We start from the raw sequence: 15,381 nt of genomic DNA on the forward strand, positions 1-15,381 counted from the left end.
CACCAAAACACCGGAACACACACCCACGCACGCACACGCACACTTCCCCACTGTTTGCACAGTAGACAATTCTTGAAGAGCCCAAACCCGCCAAGTGGTAAATTAAACTCATTGCGTGTATAAACAGATTTCACAGTAGCAACTCTGTGCTGTGAAAGCGAGCTCCCCGTCGTGTTTAAAGGCTACGAGTTTGTACGTGCGAACGCGACAACAGACGTTCCGACGCCGCCGTGTGGCGTATTGATCCAGCGGCTTGCAAGTTGCGCGCCGCTTTGCAGCCGTTCCTCCCCATTTGGTTTTTTTCTCGCGCCTCCTTGCTCCACGCTCGCCTCTCATCCTCAATCAGAACGCTTTTGGAGAGCTAAACTCGGAGAAAAATGGCCCTTGGCTTCCCAGCCCTCCAAGCGAGCGCACCTACGCCCGTGACGACGCATCACTTTCATCTTCACCCAACCTCCGCTGAATCCCTCCGCCACCTCTGAGCACCTCCCGGCGCTGAAATCTCCCCTGTAACACCCCAACCTACCCCCACCCCTCACCCTTCCCCAACAGCATTTCCTCCCCGTTCCTTTTTGAGCAGGAGTCGCAATGTGGGCGAGAGACTGAGATTAATTATAGAGACGGAGGGAGGCGAGAAATAAAAAGTGCATCAAAAAACAAAAAACCACGGGAAATCATGACAGAGATGGAAAAGGGGGGAGTTGAGTGTAAAAGTGCGACAGCAAACAAAGGTAATGATGAAAGATGAGTGCGACAAGATGAAGAGAGCAGTGTCTGGAAACTGGGGGAGGAAGAGAGGTGGGTTGGGAGGTATAAAAAAAACAAAAAAAAACAAAACAGAAAGAAACAGGGGGTTGGACACCAAACTAGCTGATGAGATCTGTGGTGACTTTCTCTCTAAATCACCGGTGGCAGGGAAGATTTTAAAACATACACTTCAGAGCTCATAAACTTTAAACCGGCGACATGAGATTTCACAGCAAGAGGTTGAAAGACTCCCACTGCACGTGCAGCCTAACACACCGGCGCCCTGCACGTCCGCAGGGGCCTCCAATGTAGCAAGAACGCAACATGCAATGACGTGACCATCATTGTTTTGTGGGCAATGTCAAGTGATAAAGTAAGTTCACATTACTGCAAGGAAGATAATCTACCTCTTTGAACGGCTAATGTCGTCACACCACTGCTTCTGCCTCTCTCTTTTTTTTCTTATAGCACTTTGAGTTCAATCTTCTTTTTTTTTGATGGTCTCCAAATGAGGCTCCGCAAGAAAAGACAAATAACTTGGAAATGCACTCGACTCGCGCCGCACCGGTTCTCTCTGGTTTTAGCTTTTCCCTCCCTCTCCAGCCCTTTGGGTGGAAAACATCATCATCTATTAGCATCTATTTGATCTATATCATCTATTTCTTTTTATGCAAACAACACATCCTCATCCATTTCTCCGCTCACGTAGTGGCTGCAAACACCCGGCAAGCACAAACACTGACACGCAGAGACTTGCATGCCAAAAACCTAAACGAAAAAACATGAACAAATGTTCCAAAATGTTCCAAAAGACAAAACAAAAAGGCAACCAAACGCAGAAGGATGTGCAAATACAGAGTCACAGTGTGTGCTCTCCTCCTGGAACCATGATGACCAATCACAAACTGCCCAGCTGTCAGTTCCATGTGACCCTGTGCTATAGCTGCCAGCCAATGTCGCCGTCCTTGATCCAAACACACTGTCAAGATTTCTATATAAATAGCAACAATGTGTCACTGGGGCAGAAATCCTTTGATGGAGCCATAATAAAACCCTATATTTCAAAGCAGTCCCCTGTTACTGAACTACATTGGGCCCCAACTTCTCCACAAGTACCGACCACTGTCTCAACTCATATGCAAAATAGTCTCATCAAGCAGGCTTTCAGATCATTTGTTGTCACTTCCGAGTTGTGGTGCCTGCTATTCTTGAAAGTGATATTTTTTTATTATTATTTTTAAGTTTCACATTGCAGGAATTAGTTACATTTAGTAAATGACAGCTCTTTCAGCGATGTCAATATGGATCCAAGACAGCAGTAGTAATTGGCGTCACTTGACCGCTGACGTCAACTAAATACAAGCTTTCTACCTTAGGAGTAAATACAGAAGGCATTACCTTTGCCTTAAGACTTGTGCTTTGCTACTTGTGTGTGTTTGTCTGTGTTTTCTTTGAAAACACGGGGCTTTCGCAGGTGGGATATGCTCTTAACCAATAGTGTGAGGACATAGTTCATTGTCCATACAATTTAGGTTGAAAGCCTGAGTTTAGACAGTATGATCTGGAGTTGGGTTATGGTTGGGTATAGGCATATCGTGATTGGATTTAGGCTTAGAGTCTGGGTCAGGCTTTGAATTAACCTGTCTGTCTGTCTAAGTGTGTGTGTGTGTGTCTGTCTGTCTGGAATTTAAAGGAATAATGCTTCAGTAAACTGTATGTTTTATAAATGATGCAGCCTTCCTGGAGTTACAGCATGCCATGCTCCATTAATCTGTCTTTGGCTCAACAATCTGTTCACCATAAAACATCTGAGCTCTCTGCGCTGCGAGACACTATACAGATTGTGTAATGGCAATCAAAAAAATTCAAACTGTTTTATTTATGTCCTTCTTTCATTTTCTTTGATGTGCCTGCCAGCGTGGAAGTGACGCAACAGTCCAATTTCCTACTGATAGAAAAAAAAAAGATAATATTATCTCCCCCAGTTTTATCAGTTTCTCAAAGTGTCAGAGAGCAACATTGAAGAGTCAGCTCATGTGAACTTGAAGTGACAGAAATCTAAAGACGAATTCCGCAACCCTTGCAGACAAAATCATCAATCATGAAGCTCATGCAAAAATAAAATGAAACCGCTGACCATTGTTTATGTCAAAGTTCACTGTTACACATACTCAAGGCCTCACTATGCAACTGTAGAAGACAAAGAAACACTATACAGAGCTTGAAAAGCTTTCGTTAGAAATGTCACCACTGAAGAGAGTATCACAAGCAAACACACCATCATTTCAACTGTTTCTCTTTTATTTTCCTCCGCCTGCATAGACAGCATCTGTCACCCGCAGTTTTATCTGGTAAACCACTGGGCTTAGTTTATTATAGCAATTACGGGATGTGCATGTTCTTAGTGGAGCAATGCAGTCTGGTGAGAGTTTTGCCCATGCAGCAGCACACCAGCCAAAAGACTTCTATTGATCTGGTCAGCCTGTGTATATAGTCGAGGTCAGAGATTTTACACGGGGCTTTACGTGCCTAATATCTGTGTCTTCTCCCCGGTCGGACAAATTGTTCCTCCAGCGCCTCCCCTCTGTTTTCCTCATCCATTGATCTGTCTCATTATGCATTTCTCTCTCTTTTTCCAGAGAACTCATCCACCTCAGGCCACTGGCTGGAGTGCATGAAAACCCAGGGGACCAGCTCCAGTCAGAACTAGCCAAGGAAATCTGCGGGGGAACTTTTAAAGTACGCCGTTGCCTTATTGGATATCGGATCCCTCTGTGTGGCTCCGGCCAGCTCCACAAGTAGCCTCCACAAGTTCATTGCGAAAGCTGGAATCATTCCCAACCTCTATTGGATTTAATCCTGCTGACTGCTGGCGACGGATGTCACTGCTTGCCACCACTCCGTTCAGCTCCTCGGGGGGCTGAGCCAGCCTGCAGAGGATTATGGGAAGGCGGGTGGCTGATCCAACCAATCCTGTACCTGCGCTAGGGGTTCCCCTGGCGGGGGGGCGATGGGGCCCGCTGTGCAGCATTGGGGTGCAAACGTCTCCTGGTCTGCGGACTCTCCCCTCGCTCAAACGACAGCGCAGCCAGCCAAACGAGACGCGTCGGCCACCCGCAATGTCAGCGGACAAAGCCTCAGCAGCGGAAACAGTAAGCGTCATCAGGAGTGACAGCAATAGTCTGCCGCATTCCAAGGAGACGTCTCAGAACGAGATCAACAGCCTCACACAGGACGACATGGGCTCCCAGGGGTCTGGCAGCGGAGTTTACTGCCAGATTAAAAGCGTGCGGGCCTCCAAGGACTCAAAAGACAAAAGGACGGCTCGGTACACCAACGGAAGCGTCGTGGCGTCCGACGCGGTCGGAGGGGTTTGCACCGAGGCCAGCGAGAGCGTCGAGCCGAGTCGCGAGAGGAGAAGAGGAGAGTCTCTTCGCCTGCAGGGCCACCGCTCAGTTTTGAAGACTGGGAGCGTTTGTACCACCGTGCACGCCACCCCGCCTCGACCGTGCAGAGTGGTGGCCACCTCTCCGCCCCGCCTGTGCGGGACGTGCGGCCGGAGACGATCGCAGGTCACGGCGTGCACCGGCGCGTGCCGGAGGAGAACACTCACCCAGATGACGGCCAGCCACACCTTACCCAACCCCCCGCGCGCAACGTCTTCAACTCTCAGCCAGTCGAGGAAAGAGTCTAGCCTGGACGCCAACGCCAAAAACAGCGAGACCGTGAGTGCAGTCGCGAGGACTTCAGTGAAGACCAGCCAGATTCCACAGCTGTCGCACACTATACCAAAAACCCACAGCTCACACTCCAACCACGCACCGCACACGCAGAACAAGACAAGAGATCCGAAGCAGCAGACAAGGCCGCACTCGGCAGAGTTCAGTCATTACAGAGACTCAGCCACTCAAACCACAGACACATATCCACACAACAGCGCAGACAAGACTGCGCAAGGACCGTCTGTCGAACCCAAACAGCCGCCAACAGCTGACAGACAGAGGCCCGGCTCGGCAAAAATCCAGCAGGATGACAAGCAAACGTCCACATGCATCACTTCCAGACCTCCAGTTCCTTCATCTCGAAGTGATCTCCCGCCACTCCCACCTAAAAACTCCCCTCAAAAAGCTGCTTCCAAACCAGACACGCCTGCAGAGCAACCCAAAGACAGTCAGAGCAACACAAACACGCCCAAACAGACGCGTTCACAGAGGATCAAATTCAAGGACTACGCCAAACAGAAGAGCAAATCGTTTGACGACCACACTCTGCCATGTAGGACTCATTTGAAAGCACAATGCAACGGGGCGCCAGGAGGACTGTCAGCAGGGCAGGTGGTGAACGCGCCCCGTGGATTGGAGAACCAGTTGCAAAGTGTCGAGGAGAACCTCGTGTCAAACCAGGAAAAGATCAAGGTGCTTCTCAATGTCATCCAAGACCTTGAGAAGAGCAAGGCCCGCAGCGAAGGGTGAGAGAAGAAACTTAAAGTCGGGGGGAGCCTGACAAAGGGAATTGAGTCATTTAGGAATCTAGGTTAGAGTGATAAAATCAATAAGGGTGAAGGAGAGGAAGGGTTAAGTGGGAAAATAGTCTTCCATTGAGGGTCACGTCACGTGCTGGCACACAGTGTGAAACGAAGAGGGAAGACGATTGGAGGATAATGATCACAGTGAAAATGTAATAATGCACTATTGAGCAAAAGTGAGAAACTCATGTGCGGAATTGATCAAGGAAGGAAATGGAGGCAGAGAGGGTCTCGAGGGAGTGGAGAAGATTAAGAGCAGAGCAGGAGGGTATTTCAGGTTTGACTGCAATACAGCCTTTCAATGGATTTTAAATGTCAGGTATACCAGACGGGAATTCCTGTGACGGGTGGATGCGTGTGAGTGCGTGCGTGCATGCATGTCTATGTCCACGTGTGTGTGTGTGTGTGTTTGATCCAAGCCTGTAGGAAGATAAGATACCTGCCTCGCCCAAGGAGCAGCACATTTTCCCTGTGTCTTCTAATCTTAGACACACGGAGGGCGTTCACTCCTTCGTAGCGTCGGCCCTCAGAGACATTGCACGCTGCCCACCGAGTCAAACCAATCAATTCCACTCCTCCTCTCTTGCCAACTCCTTCATACGTTAATTCCTCCGGTCCTGCTTCACATCCTTTGTCTTCCTTGACTCCCCGCGCCCCACTCAGCTTCCTGTCACCCCCTCATTTCAATTAACTCTCACCCCTTACTCCAAGGCGCTTTTAACCGACTCCAAGCTATTCATTCTTTTCTCCATCTACAGCCCACACACCTTGTCTCACATCACCCATTCTTAATTAACACCCTTACCCTATTTTCATCTCTCCTCTCAAGGCGCAGCGTATGAATCATTCCTGCAATTATAACGAGTGCGAATCGCTCCTTTTGCTCTTTCACTATTCACTTCACAACATTTACTTGGATCCGACGACGTGATCATCACACCACCAAACCAGTTCTGTCACTGGGCCACATTACATAAGTACAGTAGCATCAGGGATGATAAGTGAAAGTGTACACTAACCAAAACAGGAGAAAAGTGATGTGTCCTCACAACAAGATATTTTCTGCACTTTCTCAGAAGGATGACGAGAGTGAGTGGGTGGGGAGAGTTTGACCTTTTATACATAATGTCATATAGCATCATGCTTACATATGGTATGCACGTCACACGCCACGTTCGGTAGTCATGGCTGATCTTTTTTTCCCCTCATCTTGCTCTGTGGAGCATTACAAAAGCCCGGTGTTTCTTCAGCCAATTTTCTTCTTTTTTTTTTGCTTCGCCCAATCTCGCCTCCTCAACAACTAATGGACTCGCGCAGGCTTGTGGGTCTGAGTCAATGAGTCATTTCTGGGTTGCCAGTCTCTTGACCAAAACAGCGTCTGCTTCATCTGACATGGTGACCGTCGTGACGGACAAAAATATCCTAGTCACAGAACTTGCAGCCAGGTTCCATTCCCCTTGTCCTTCTCTCCCAGTACTTCCCCTTTACAACCAGGAGTTCCTATCCGTGTATTCAATTTTGCCAAATTATTTTTCCAAACCCCTTACCACCATCAGTTGTTGCTTTTCTTTGAAGTTAGCAGATGTCTTAAGCGTCAGACAAACCTAATCTCGACTGAATCACCTTTCCAGTTAGACATAAAGGCTTCCAAAGTCATGCATGCTTCCCCTGCCCTGCCCAGTGTGTGTGTGTGTGTGTCCATGTGACTGCCCTGTACTCCTGAGTATATGATTCCTGGTGATAGTAGATACTTCGACGACAGGTGTAAATGTAAGAACTTGAGGCAGACAGGGTAGAAAGGCAGACCATTTAGAGACAATGGATGCACAAAGACAGTGGAAGGTAGGAGAACCGGTGAGTGAGAGCAGCTAAATATATCAGGGGCCGTGCCGGAAAATGAAAGTACTCGAAACGGGCCGCTGTGATGAATGTGTCGGCTGATCTGAAAGGCTGTTGCTGTGCTCAGCCTCCCTCTCTGAGAAATGCTTGTCGTCCCTTGTTGTCGTTTCCTTTGATAAGGTAGTGGTAAGAGAGGATGATGCCAATGACACTGTGATAAACTCCCTGTGTAATTAATCCTGTTTTGTTTTTTTTTATTATTATTTGCAAATCAAAATTCAGCAACTTTGACCCTGATCAGAGTCAGTTGGTAAAAGAGAAGCCAAAGTATGCAGGTAAAAATAATGCCTTCCTATTTCTTTCCAGTCAGCAGGAGCCTTTTCATCTCACTTTGTTTTTGCATCAGCACTCTACACTTGTTTTGACCTTCATAACACAGCCCGCATTATGGTTTTTGTCATGCAAAACAGTTTTCAGCAGAGTAACGCAGCTACTTATTGTAAGACATATTGAAATGTAATTTTAATGGCAAACGTCTAATATTTGGTCGTGACAGAGGCGGGTTTCACCCTGTTGGGACTCTGATCCTGCTTCTCCTGCTGATGTAACATGAAACAGCAGCAGTATTTCAGCGTATTTGTACCCTGACAACTATTTACGCAATTGCACGTGTGACGACAACAACGATAACAACAATGTCTGAGTCTGGACGTGTGTGTGTGTCTTTCTACAGTCGCAGCTCCTACAGAACTGGTCAGGACATTAACAACTGCGCCACCTGCCAAAAGACAGCCTGCATCATCTACAGGTAACCTGATTATGAAAACAAGCTTACTGCATTACATAACCGGCTATCAATCTTCTATTAGACAACCATATGCTTTGCTTGGCCACGAGGGTTAATCTCTTTGTTTTGACTTCCGTCAGGTTTTAGCAGACGGACTTTTCCAGCTTTTTTTTTTGCATTTCTTATAAGTCTTCCTGTTGTGTTCTTCTGCCATTATTGTCCATTCTTGAGGCAGTGCCACCCATGCAGTGCTGCAAAGAGACTTCTACATAAATATTCAAATGAATAACAAGGTATCCCGGCGATTTGCAGAGAAGGCTATTTCCGGGATTCATTCACAAACGTGTTCTTTGCAAACAAGCACATTAATTCAGCACCTAAACAAGGAGGTTCAATCATATGTGTGTGTGTGTGTGTGTGTGTGCATGCGCGCGTGTGACCTAAATAACTAAATGCATTCTTAGATCCTCTGCAACTTGCAGAGCTGAAGCCTCATAATCTGATACCACACGCATACGGCGGTTTAATCCTCCCAGTGCCTCCACCCCATCCGTCTTATTTTCATCTTTTCATTATGTAAATAATTCCATCTTTTCATCCCATGTCCGTTCAATCTCTCCTTCATCTCCAACTTTCAATCGACCCGGTTTTTCCGCTCATCCATGCCACGTTCTATTTATTGGCAAAGCTCTAATAATCACCTGCGCCCCAACATAACCCCAAACTGTGTTCCGTCTCTGCTTTGCTCAGACTATAGTCGGAAACACAGTTTTGTTTTGGGGGTTTGTTTTACGCAGCAGCTCCACGCAAAACCACAGAGAGAACAAATATTGACTTGCTTGCTGCGACAAACACAGAGGCACCAAAAGACTTAAATATAGTCAAGAACTTTTTTTGTGAATACATCAGACCAAATCCAGGCCCGCAGCTGTTTCCTCGGGTTTAAAGTCATGGAAACCTCCCATGCAGACTAAACTTGATCTCTCCCTCTGTTCTTAATTCAGAAAAAAACACGCCCCACATACAGCAGCACATCCCTCCATTATTCTAACTCTCTTTCCTCTTTTGTTTCATCTCCACTCACACTTCCCAAAACTCCTTTTTCTTGCCATCACATTCATTGCTCCCTTTGATTTTAATTAAAAACAGCTTCTTCTTTTTTTTGGCTCAGTAAGTTGTAATGAACCCCACAGGGAAATAATCTTCCGCGTGGTAACACTCATCTGTGCATACACACCATATACCCGTATAGATCTTACTAATGTGCATGCAGAATTCCCAGTGTTACACTGATTTACATGAATGCACAAGAAACATTCTACTTTTTCTCCAGATGTCTTTGCATATGTACATGGTTTTTTTTATGATTCGACTGTCTTGGTTGCTCAAATATTGAAATTTCCATACTGAGAGTAAACAATGACTAACCGGGCAATCGGAGATGGCTCAAAAGCTGTTCAGCCGTCTTCCGTATGTCGACAAAATTGAAAAAGAAATGCTGTTCTTGTGGAAGGGGAAAAATGTTTACAGATAAACAACTTTCATTTCCCTGCATAATATTAACCGCACTGTGACAGTTATACAGTGCAAAGAGATCACTTAACATGTTACATTGCATTGCAAGCAGGTGCTCTTGTACATATATGCACATCAACATATGTCGTGGGCCTAAGTTGATGTTCCTTTTCCTTTATTCCACTGTTTGTTTATATAACTAATTCACAAACAAATATAAGAACTGATATGCATAATTTAAAGTCCAACACAAAAGGATTTTTTTGTGCTTAATTCTGTTCATGTCTGTGCATTATTATGGTGAACAGCAACAGACCTATAAAGAAACAAAAACATTTGATGCTAAGTGATTGATGCCAACGACTTTAGAGCAAATGCAGAATATTTCATTAAAGTGTCAAATGGAGACAGTTTGTCTGGACAATAAAGGACCTCATGAAACTCTCAAAGAAGACTCTGGGCAGGCAGGGGAGGCACAGTGAGAAGGAAACACGCCAAGGGCTCAGTGGGGTACTGAAACATCAAACCCTGTCATCAGAAGGAAAAAAAGCTGGGAGGGTTGATATGTGCTTACTGTCTGCTGATGCCGTTTTCAGCCCTAATTAAAGTACATGATGAGAGGGACGGATGAACTTTCGACACCTTTGTTGTTTCCCTGGAAGCTTTCAAACAGACATCAGCAGACAGGTCTGTGGTTTCTTTGACATCCAGGCTAAGAGACGGCAAATTGAACAGATCACCTTCGCTGATTTCCTTAAAAGAGTCACGGAAATTAATAAAAATGTGACTTTCATTTTAGCTTTGAAGATTTTTTCTTAAATGTGTATGTATAAATGATAGGAGAATAATCTTTACAATTACAAGAACAATTGGACGTTAAGAAATTAGTATAGACAGTATAGAAACAAGTTCAGGAAGTCACTGCATGCAACCAAGAAAGCTACTTAAACCTCTTCATGTAACCGACAGCAGGAAAACAGCCCACATTATATTTATTGTTACATTATTGTGTGTAATAATACACATCTGGAAATGACCAGATACGGTTTTCTCACCCCATAAAAGCTTTTATGGTTCCGCTCCAGTGTTCTGCCTGTCAGATCTCTGGCTCTATTAGCCAGCTGAAATTTAGCGTGCAGAAGCTGATGTTGTCTCTGTGGGGAGACAAGTTATGGAGCAACACATAGAGTGAGATAGTACAGAAAAGAAGGAAAGAACAACATAAAGTGGGGCACTAAACTATGAGCAACTGGGAATCGGATGATAAATTCTCCCAATTTTGGCAGAGTTATTTAAAGCGGCAGTAAAGTTCTGAAGTTTACACGGGGAAAAAACCCGATGCAGAGCCTTTTCATTTTAAACCTTCCATTCGAGTCCATTAGAGTATGTTCTCCCGTTCTTTATTTCTGCTGTCAGCATGCACTTTTAACTAGCATTTCAAAAAATACTTTTGACATTAGAGAATCGATACGAGACAGTGGCGAGGACGGAGACTCTTACTTGGATTGATTTACTGCCGCCTTTATGATGCGACGGGAGACTGGAACCGAAAAAAAAAAGTTTTAAGAAAATTATAAAAGCTTATTTAATTATTCAGCAACTTCTCATACGAACAAGCAGATAGCGTGCAGTTCAAAGCATGCCGACGATGACAGCTTGAAGACTGGACCGAAAGGGTTTAATGTTGGCGGGTCCTCGGAGTGTTGCAATCCAGGTTGTGAGAGAGAGAGAGAAGTACAGGAGCGGGAATGGAGGGGTTATTAAAAGAAAAGTGAGGGTGTGGGGGCGGGGGGGTCTTGGAGTGCTGGTGGTTCAGAGAAACGAGATGCGCCATAAATCAAGAGCCGATGCAGACGAGGTGCAGCACTTTACTTTATTTCGCCGCGTGCAAGTGCAAACAATATCTGGCTGTTGTATCCGTGCAGATGCGGCGCATCACCTTCATCATTTATTCATGGCGGCCGTCCTCCTCCTGCTTCTCTTCCTACTCTTCTGTGCACATCGCAACCTCGTCTCCCTTCTCCCCTTCCATCTCATAGAGACCCTCCAGTGCTCTCCTCCCTCCTTCATCCCGCAGCGGAACCTCGCTGACCCCTGCTTTATCAAAGCGTCGCCTTTTTTTCCCCTCTATCGATCCTCTCTTCCAAATCCCAGAAGAACTCCCCTCCCGTCCCCCACGCGTGCGCGTCTGCCGCTCATTGCAAAAGTTGCAAACGCGGGATGTCGAGGGAGCGGCATGCTGTCGATGCCTGCGCAGGTGAGGGGCTTGTTTCTGCTCTCCCAGCTCATCGTTTGGCTCATTAGCTCCAGATGTCGAGGCCCTGAGCAACTCCGTCCCATATTCGCTCACATATGTGCGCAGAAAAAAAGAAAAAAGAAAACATAGTTCCGCCAAGAGCGGGGAGGTCGAGCGGCGTGACCCTGCAGCCGGCGACACTTTAGAGGTGGTAAGAGCATGAGCGACGCGGGATTGAGAGGGAAAGCATGGAGAAAGAAAAGCCAAGAGGCTCGGCTTTGAACACTTCAGAGGAGCGCCGCACCTCGCCACCTCGCCTCAGCCTCTCCGCTTTGCAAAAAGGTCTGTCTACCTTTCTTTTCCTTCCTATACCTTCCTGTTCTCCTTCCCGCCACCCCCCCCTCCGCTTTCACTTCTCAACAGCGTCGATGCACGAAGCGCATAGCAAGCTGGGGACTTGAATCGATCGTTGACACGAGTCAACCTGTGCGTGTCAGAGCTCAAGGTGCATATGAATCAGAGGCTGGATCCCATTTTTTATATGCTCTATGTGTTGTTATCGTTATCTTATTTTTTTTATCGATGTTGTGAGCAGTTTGCAGCAACAACAGGAAACTCCTCCCTTCATCTCCCTTATCTTCCTCGTTCTCCACATCACGCTCACTAACTCTGACTGTATAGCGCAGCTGGTTGAAAACCACGTTGTCTTTCCTTTCTCTCCCCCACCCCCCCAGTGTGGAGCATGACTTCCGACAACAGGAGGGGCGTCTACACTGCGTTATGGAGGCCCTGGATGGGGAGTACGACGTGCCTGCAACAACTCTGGCCAAAGCACCGCCTGCCACTCCGCCCGCTTACCGTCCCACCACCAAGGGCCGAGTCAAGAAGCTTCGTAAGAAGTGCTTCTGGTGGCTGTAGGATCCCGGGAAAAGACATCCACCACCTTCCTGGATGTGAGACAAATTGGGGTGGGGGGGGATCCTAAAGCCCATTTCATGGTCCTCTGGGGGGGGCTTAAGAGTAAGTCAGAGGGGGCATTTTCCCAGGCCGCATCCCTGTAAATGGCACTTTATCCACCAAAATCCATCCTCCATCCTCTGCGTGAACTCCAGGGGAGCAGATGGAGAAAACAGGAGGCAGAGGAGGAGAAAACAAGCTGTTTTCTCTGTGCAGGAGGAAACTGAGATCAGCAGACCTTTTTCCTTCGGTGAAAGCCAGAAGTTGCTGATGTTTAAGAAAAAAAAAAAAGAGGCAACTATTCCTTCATAATATGATGACTGCAGGTGTACTGCAACTGGGACGGAATAACTCAAGGATTCGTGTGAAGGTCGAGTCTCGCTGGCAAATGCACAATAGTTAAATGTTACAGCAATAAGCGAAGATTTATTTTGGAAACGCTAAAGGAATATGACACCAGGTGGGAACACCGCATCCGTGGATGGCTTGTGAAAGCAATATATTGAATGTAGCAATGTGGGAAAAAGAGTTCATCAGAGAAACAGAAAGAACGAGGCTTCCCGAAGACACAGGCTGGGTGGATATCAGGGTTTGGAAGAGGACTGTGTACTGAGAATATATTTAGAGACGATGTGATGGGCAGCTGATCATAAACTGACAGGCCTTGTCAGACCAATCAGAATCCAGTCGATGTTGACGGACGGGGCGATTGATTCGCTCCCCGATTACCATACAGTCTAAAATGGAAGTGTTTTAATGAGAACTCAGTCTTGTTTCAAGGATTGTCTCAAACACACACTCAAATACACACAACACACACGCAAACATAGCAGGAGTTGGTGGCCTCAAACACACAAACGACACAAACTACTGGTAGCTCAGTTATCTATTTACACTTATTAAATAATGGCATTCATTACAGCTCAATAATGTGTCCATGTTTGCAAAGTCTGAGCTGGAAGCAACCTACAAATTTCCTGATTTGATTTATTTACCCGTTTTATTTTTGTCATGCTACAGCAAGTGCAGCCTCACATCAGGAACACTAACTGGGCTTTTTTTTTTCCTTGTTAAAAAAAAATTAAAAAAAACAAGAAGAAGCGGTACAACAGGTCCAAACGCCTTCTAAAGTGATTTCCTTCCAGAGTCACATTACTGATTGCGGCGCTGCGAAAATCAGATTGATTGTTGCTGTAATTCATCCTTTTATCCTCCGTTGCTCTCTGCCACTTGCAAACAGTCTTGTTTACTTCTCGATGCACTATCCCGGTTTCGCAGCATTTCAAGCATAAGTTTTTAAAAAAAAAAAAAAAGAAAAAGGAGGCAACAAACAAAGCCCTGCTTCGGCATGTCCAAGGTGACATCGCGCGCCGCACTACTCTCACTGATTAGCTACAACAGACTGCGAGCTGCTCCTTCCCCTCCCGACTTTCATCTTGTATTTGCAATAAAAGTGTGTATTTTAAACTACAGCTGCACTGTCCTTGACATGCTTCACATTTCCGAATGAAGGAATGAATGCTGCGCTGCAGGACAGGAGGTCGGAGGTGATTCAGCAGGGCTTTTGTTTGTTTTTTTGTTTTTTTTATGCAAACCCCTCAACACTCATGCATGGGGATCTGACACGTTACTCACAATGAGGGCGTGCTCCCGACCCATGATGATCACGGTCTTGTTGATGATCCTGAGCAGAGACACCACGATGTCTTGGATGTGCTTGAAGGTTTTTCCCTGTGAAAAACAAAAGCCGATGGTGAGGTGAGAGAAAAGGGACGAGCGAGAGACGGACAAGCATTGTTGAACTTTCTAAAATGAAAACGCTCGGCAGATATTATTGCCTCAGGGTTTCATCCTGCTCGCTGCGGTGCAATTGTGTTTTGCAGTTGCCGCCTGTCCAGCCTTTTATAATAAATGTGACTAATGGGGAACTTGGTGACATGGTGCTACAATTGCTTCTGGCGTCGCATCATCAAAATTGGAGCGTTTCGGCAGAAAGCAGTAATTTCACTGTGTGTTCCGACGATGTGTTTACAGTCAAAGCGGATTCTTCAGTGGCCCGGACAGAAGGACAGTCCAAATGCGTCATGCAGCCACTGTGGGATGAAAACAGACACTGATGCAGCGGCGAAGCACATCAGGTTTAGTTTCCACAGCCGTTCTTTGCTCTCAGGCAGTCCAACATATTTTCCGATTTTAAATAATCTAGCAAGTTCAAAGCGAGCTACACTGTACGACATGGATCTAATAGGCTTGGGTACAACATGCTGCGGGCTATGAAAATGCATACTGAATCTCAGAAAGCATTTGAAATGCATGCATGTGAAAACTTCTTTCTCGCGATCAAAATGCCTGAACATTTAAAAAAAAAAATCAACAATTTCATTTCAATAGTATTTCTGGTAGTACTCAGCAGTTAACAGATAGATGGCTGACAGCAGCCCTTGTGTAGAACACAAATGGACACTTATTACACATAAATAATTATTGCACAACAAAGACGGAAACCAGAATTACTTAGAATTAAAAATATGCTAGTTTAAAAAATACCAAATTAAAAAAAGAATAATGTTTCTGATATTTATCTTCCTCCATCCACAATCAATGTGATTGGCTCGTTCAACTTGGTACTTGTAATGGCCATCAACGCAGAGAAAAAAAACTATCCATGAATATGCCAGTTTCCGCTCATTCTAAAATATCATTAGAATTTGGCTACAGATCAGCGACTTGATCGCTCTCACTCTCGAATGAGAAATACAGAGGAAGAACAAAATG

The 15,381-nt window shown here is 45.9% G+C and overlaps 2 protein-coding genes across 3 annotated transcripts in view; one reads left to right on the plus strand and one right to left on the minus strand.

Moving 5' to 3' along the window:
• dock2 (dedicator of cytokinesis 2) overlaps positions 1 to 15,381 on the minus strand; it is an 84,758-nt gene that overhangs the window by 29,894 nt on the left and 39,483 nt on the right. For both annotated transcript variants that reach the window (XM_076046738.1, XM_076046737.1), the window contains exon 26: positions 14,242 to 14,337. In XM_076046738.1, the coding sequence (XP_075902853.1) occupies positions 14,242 to 14,337 (96 nt within the window). The remainder of the gene's footprint in view (positions 1 to 14,241; positions 14,338 to 15,381) is intronic.
• insyn2b (inhibitory synaptic factor family member 2B) lies at positions 3,518 to 12,778 on the plus strand. Its single transcript, XM_076046740.1, has 3 exons — positions 3,518 to 5,215; positions 7,845 to 7,919; positions 12,384 to 12,778. The coding sequence occupies exons 1-3, from the start codon at positions 3,690 to 3,692 to the stop codon at positions 12,565 to 12,567; spliced, it is 1,785 nt and encodes a 594-aa protein (XP_075902855.1). The 5' UTR covers positions 3,518 to 3,689; the 3' UTR covers positions 12,568 to 12,778.

This window comes from Nelusetta ayraudi, unplaced genomic scaffold (assembly GCF_046127955.1).
Source record: "Nelusetta ayraudi isolate G7.1 ecotype Tasmania unplaced genomic scaffold, CSIRO-AGI_Nayr_v1 ptg000090l, whole genome shotgun sequence".
Lineage (NCBI taxonomy): Eukaryota > Metazoa > Chordata > Actinopteri > Tetraodontiformes > Monacanthidae > Nelusetta > Nelusetta ayraudi.

Bases quoted from the DNA above. Each gene is read 5' to 3' on its own strand.
- insyn2b (XM_076046740.1), top strand. From the start codon at position 3,690: ATGGGAAGGCGGGTGGCTGATCCAACCAATCCTGTACCTGCGCTAGGG. The intron at 5,216-7,844 runs GTGAGAGAAGAA...GTCTTTCTACAG, and splicing joins AGCAAGGCCCGCAGCGAAGG to TCGCAGCTCCTACAGAACTG. The intron at 7,920-12,383 runs GTAACCTGATTA...CCACCCCCCCAG, and splicing joins ACAGCCTGCATCATCTACAG to TGTGGAGCATGACTTCCGAC.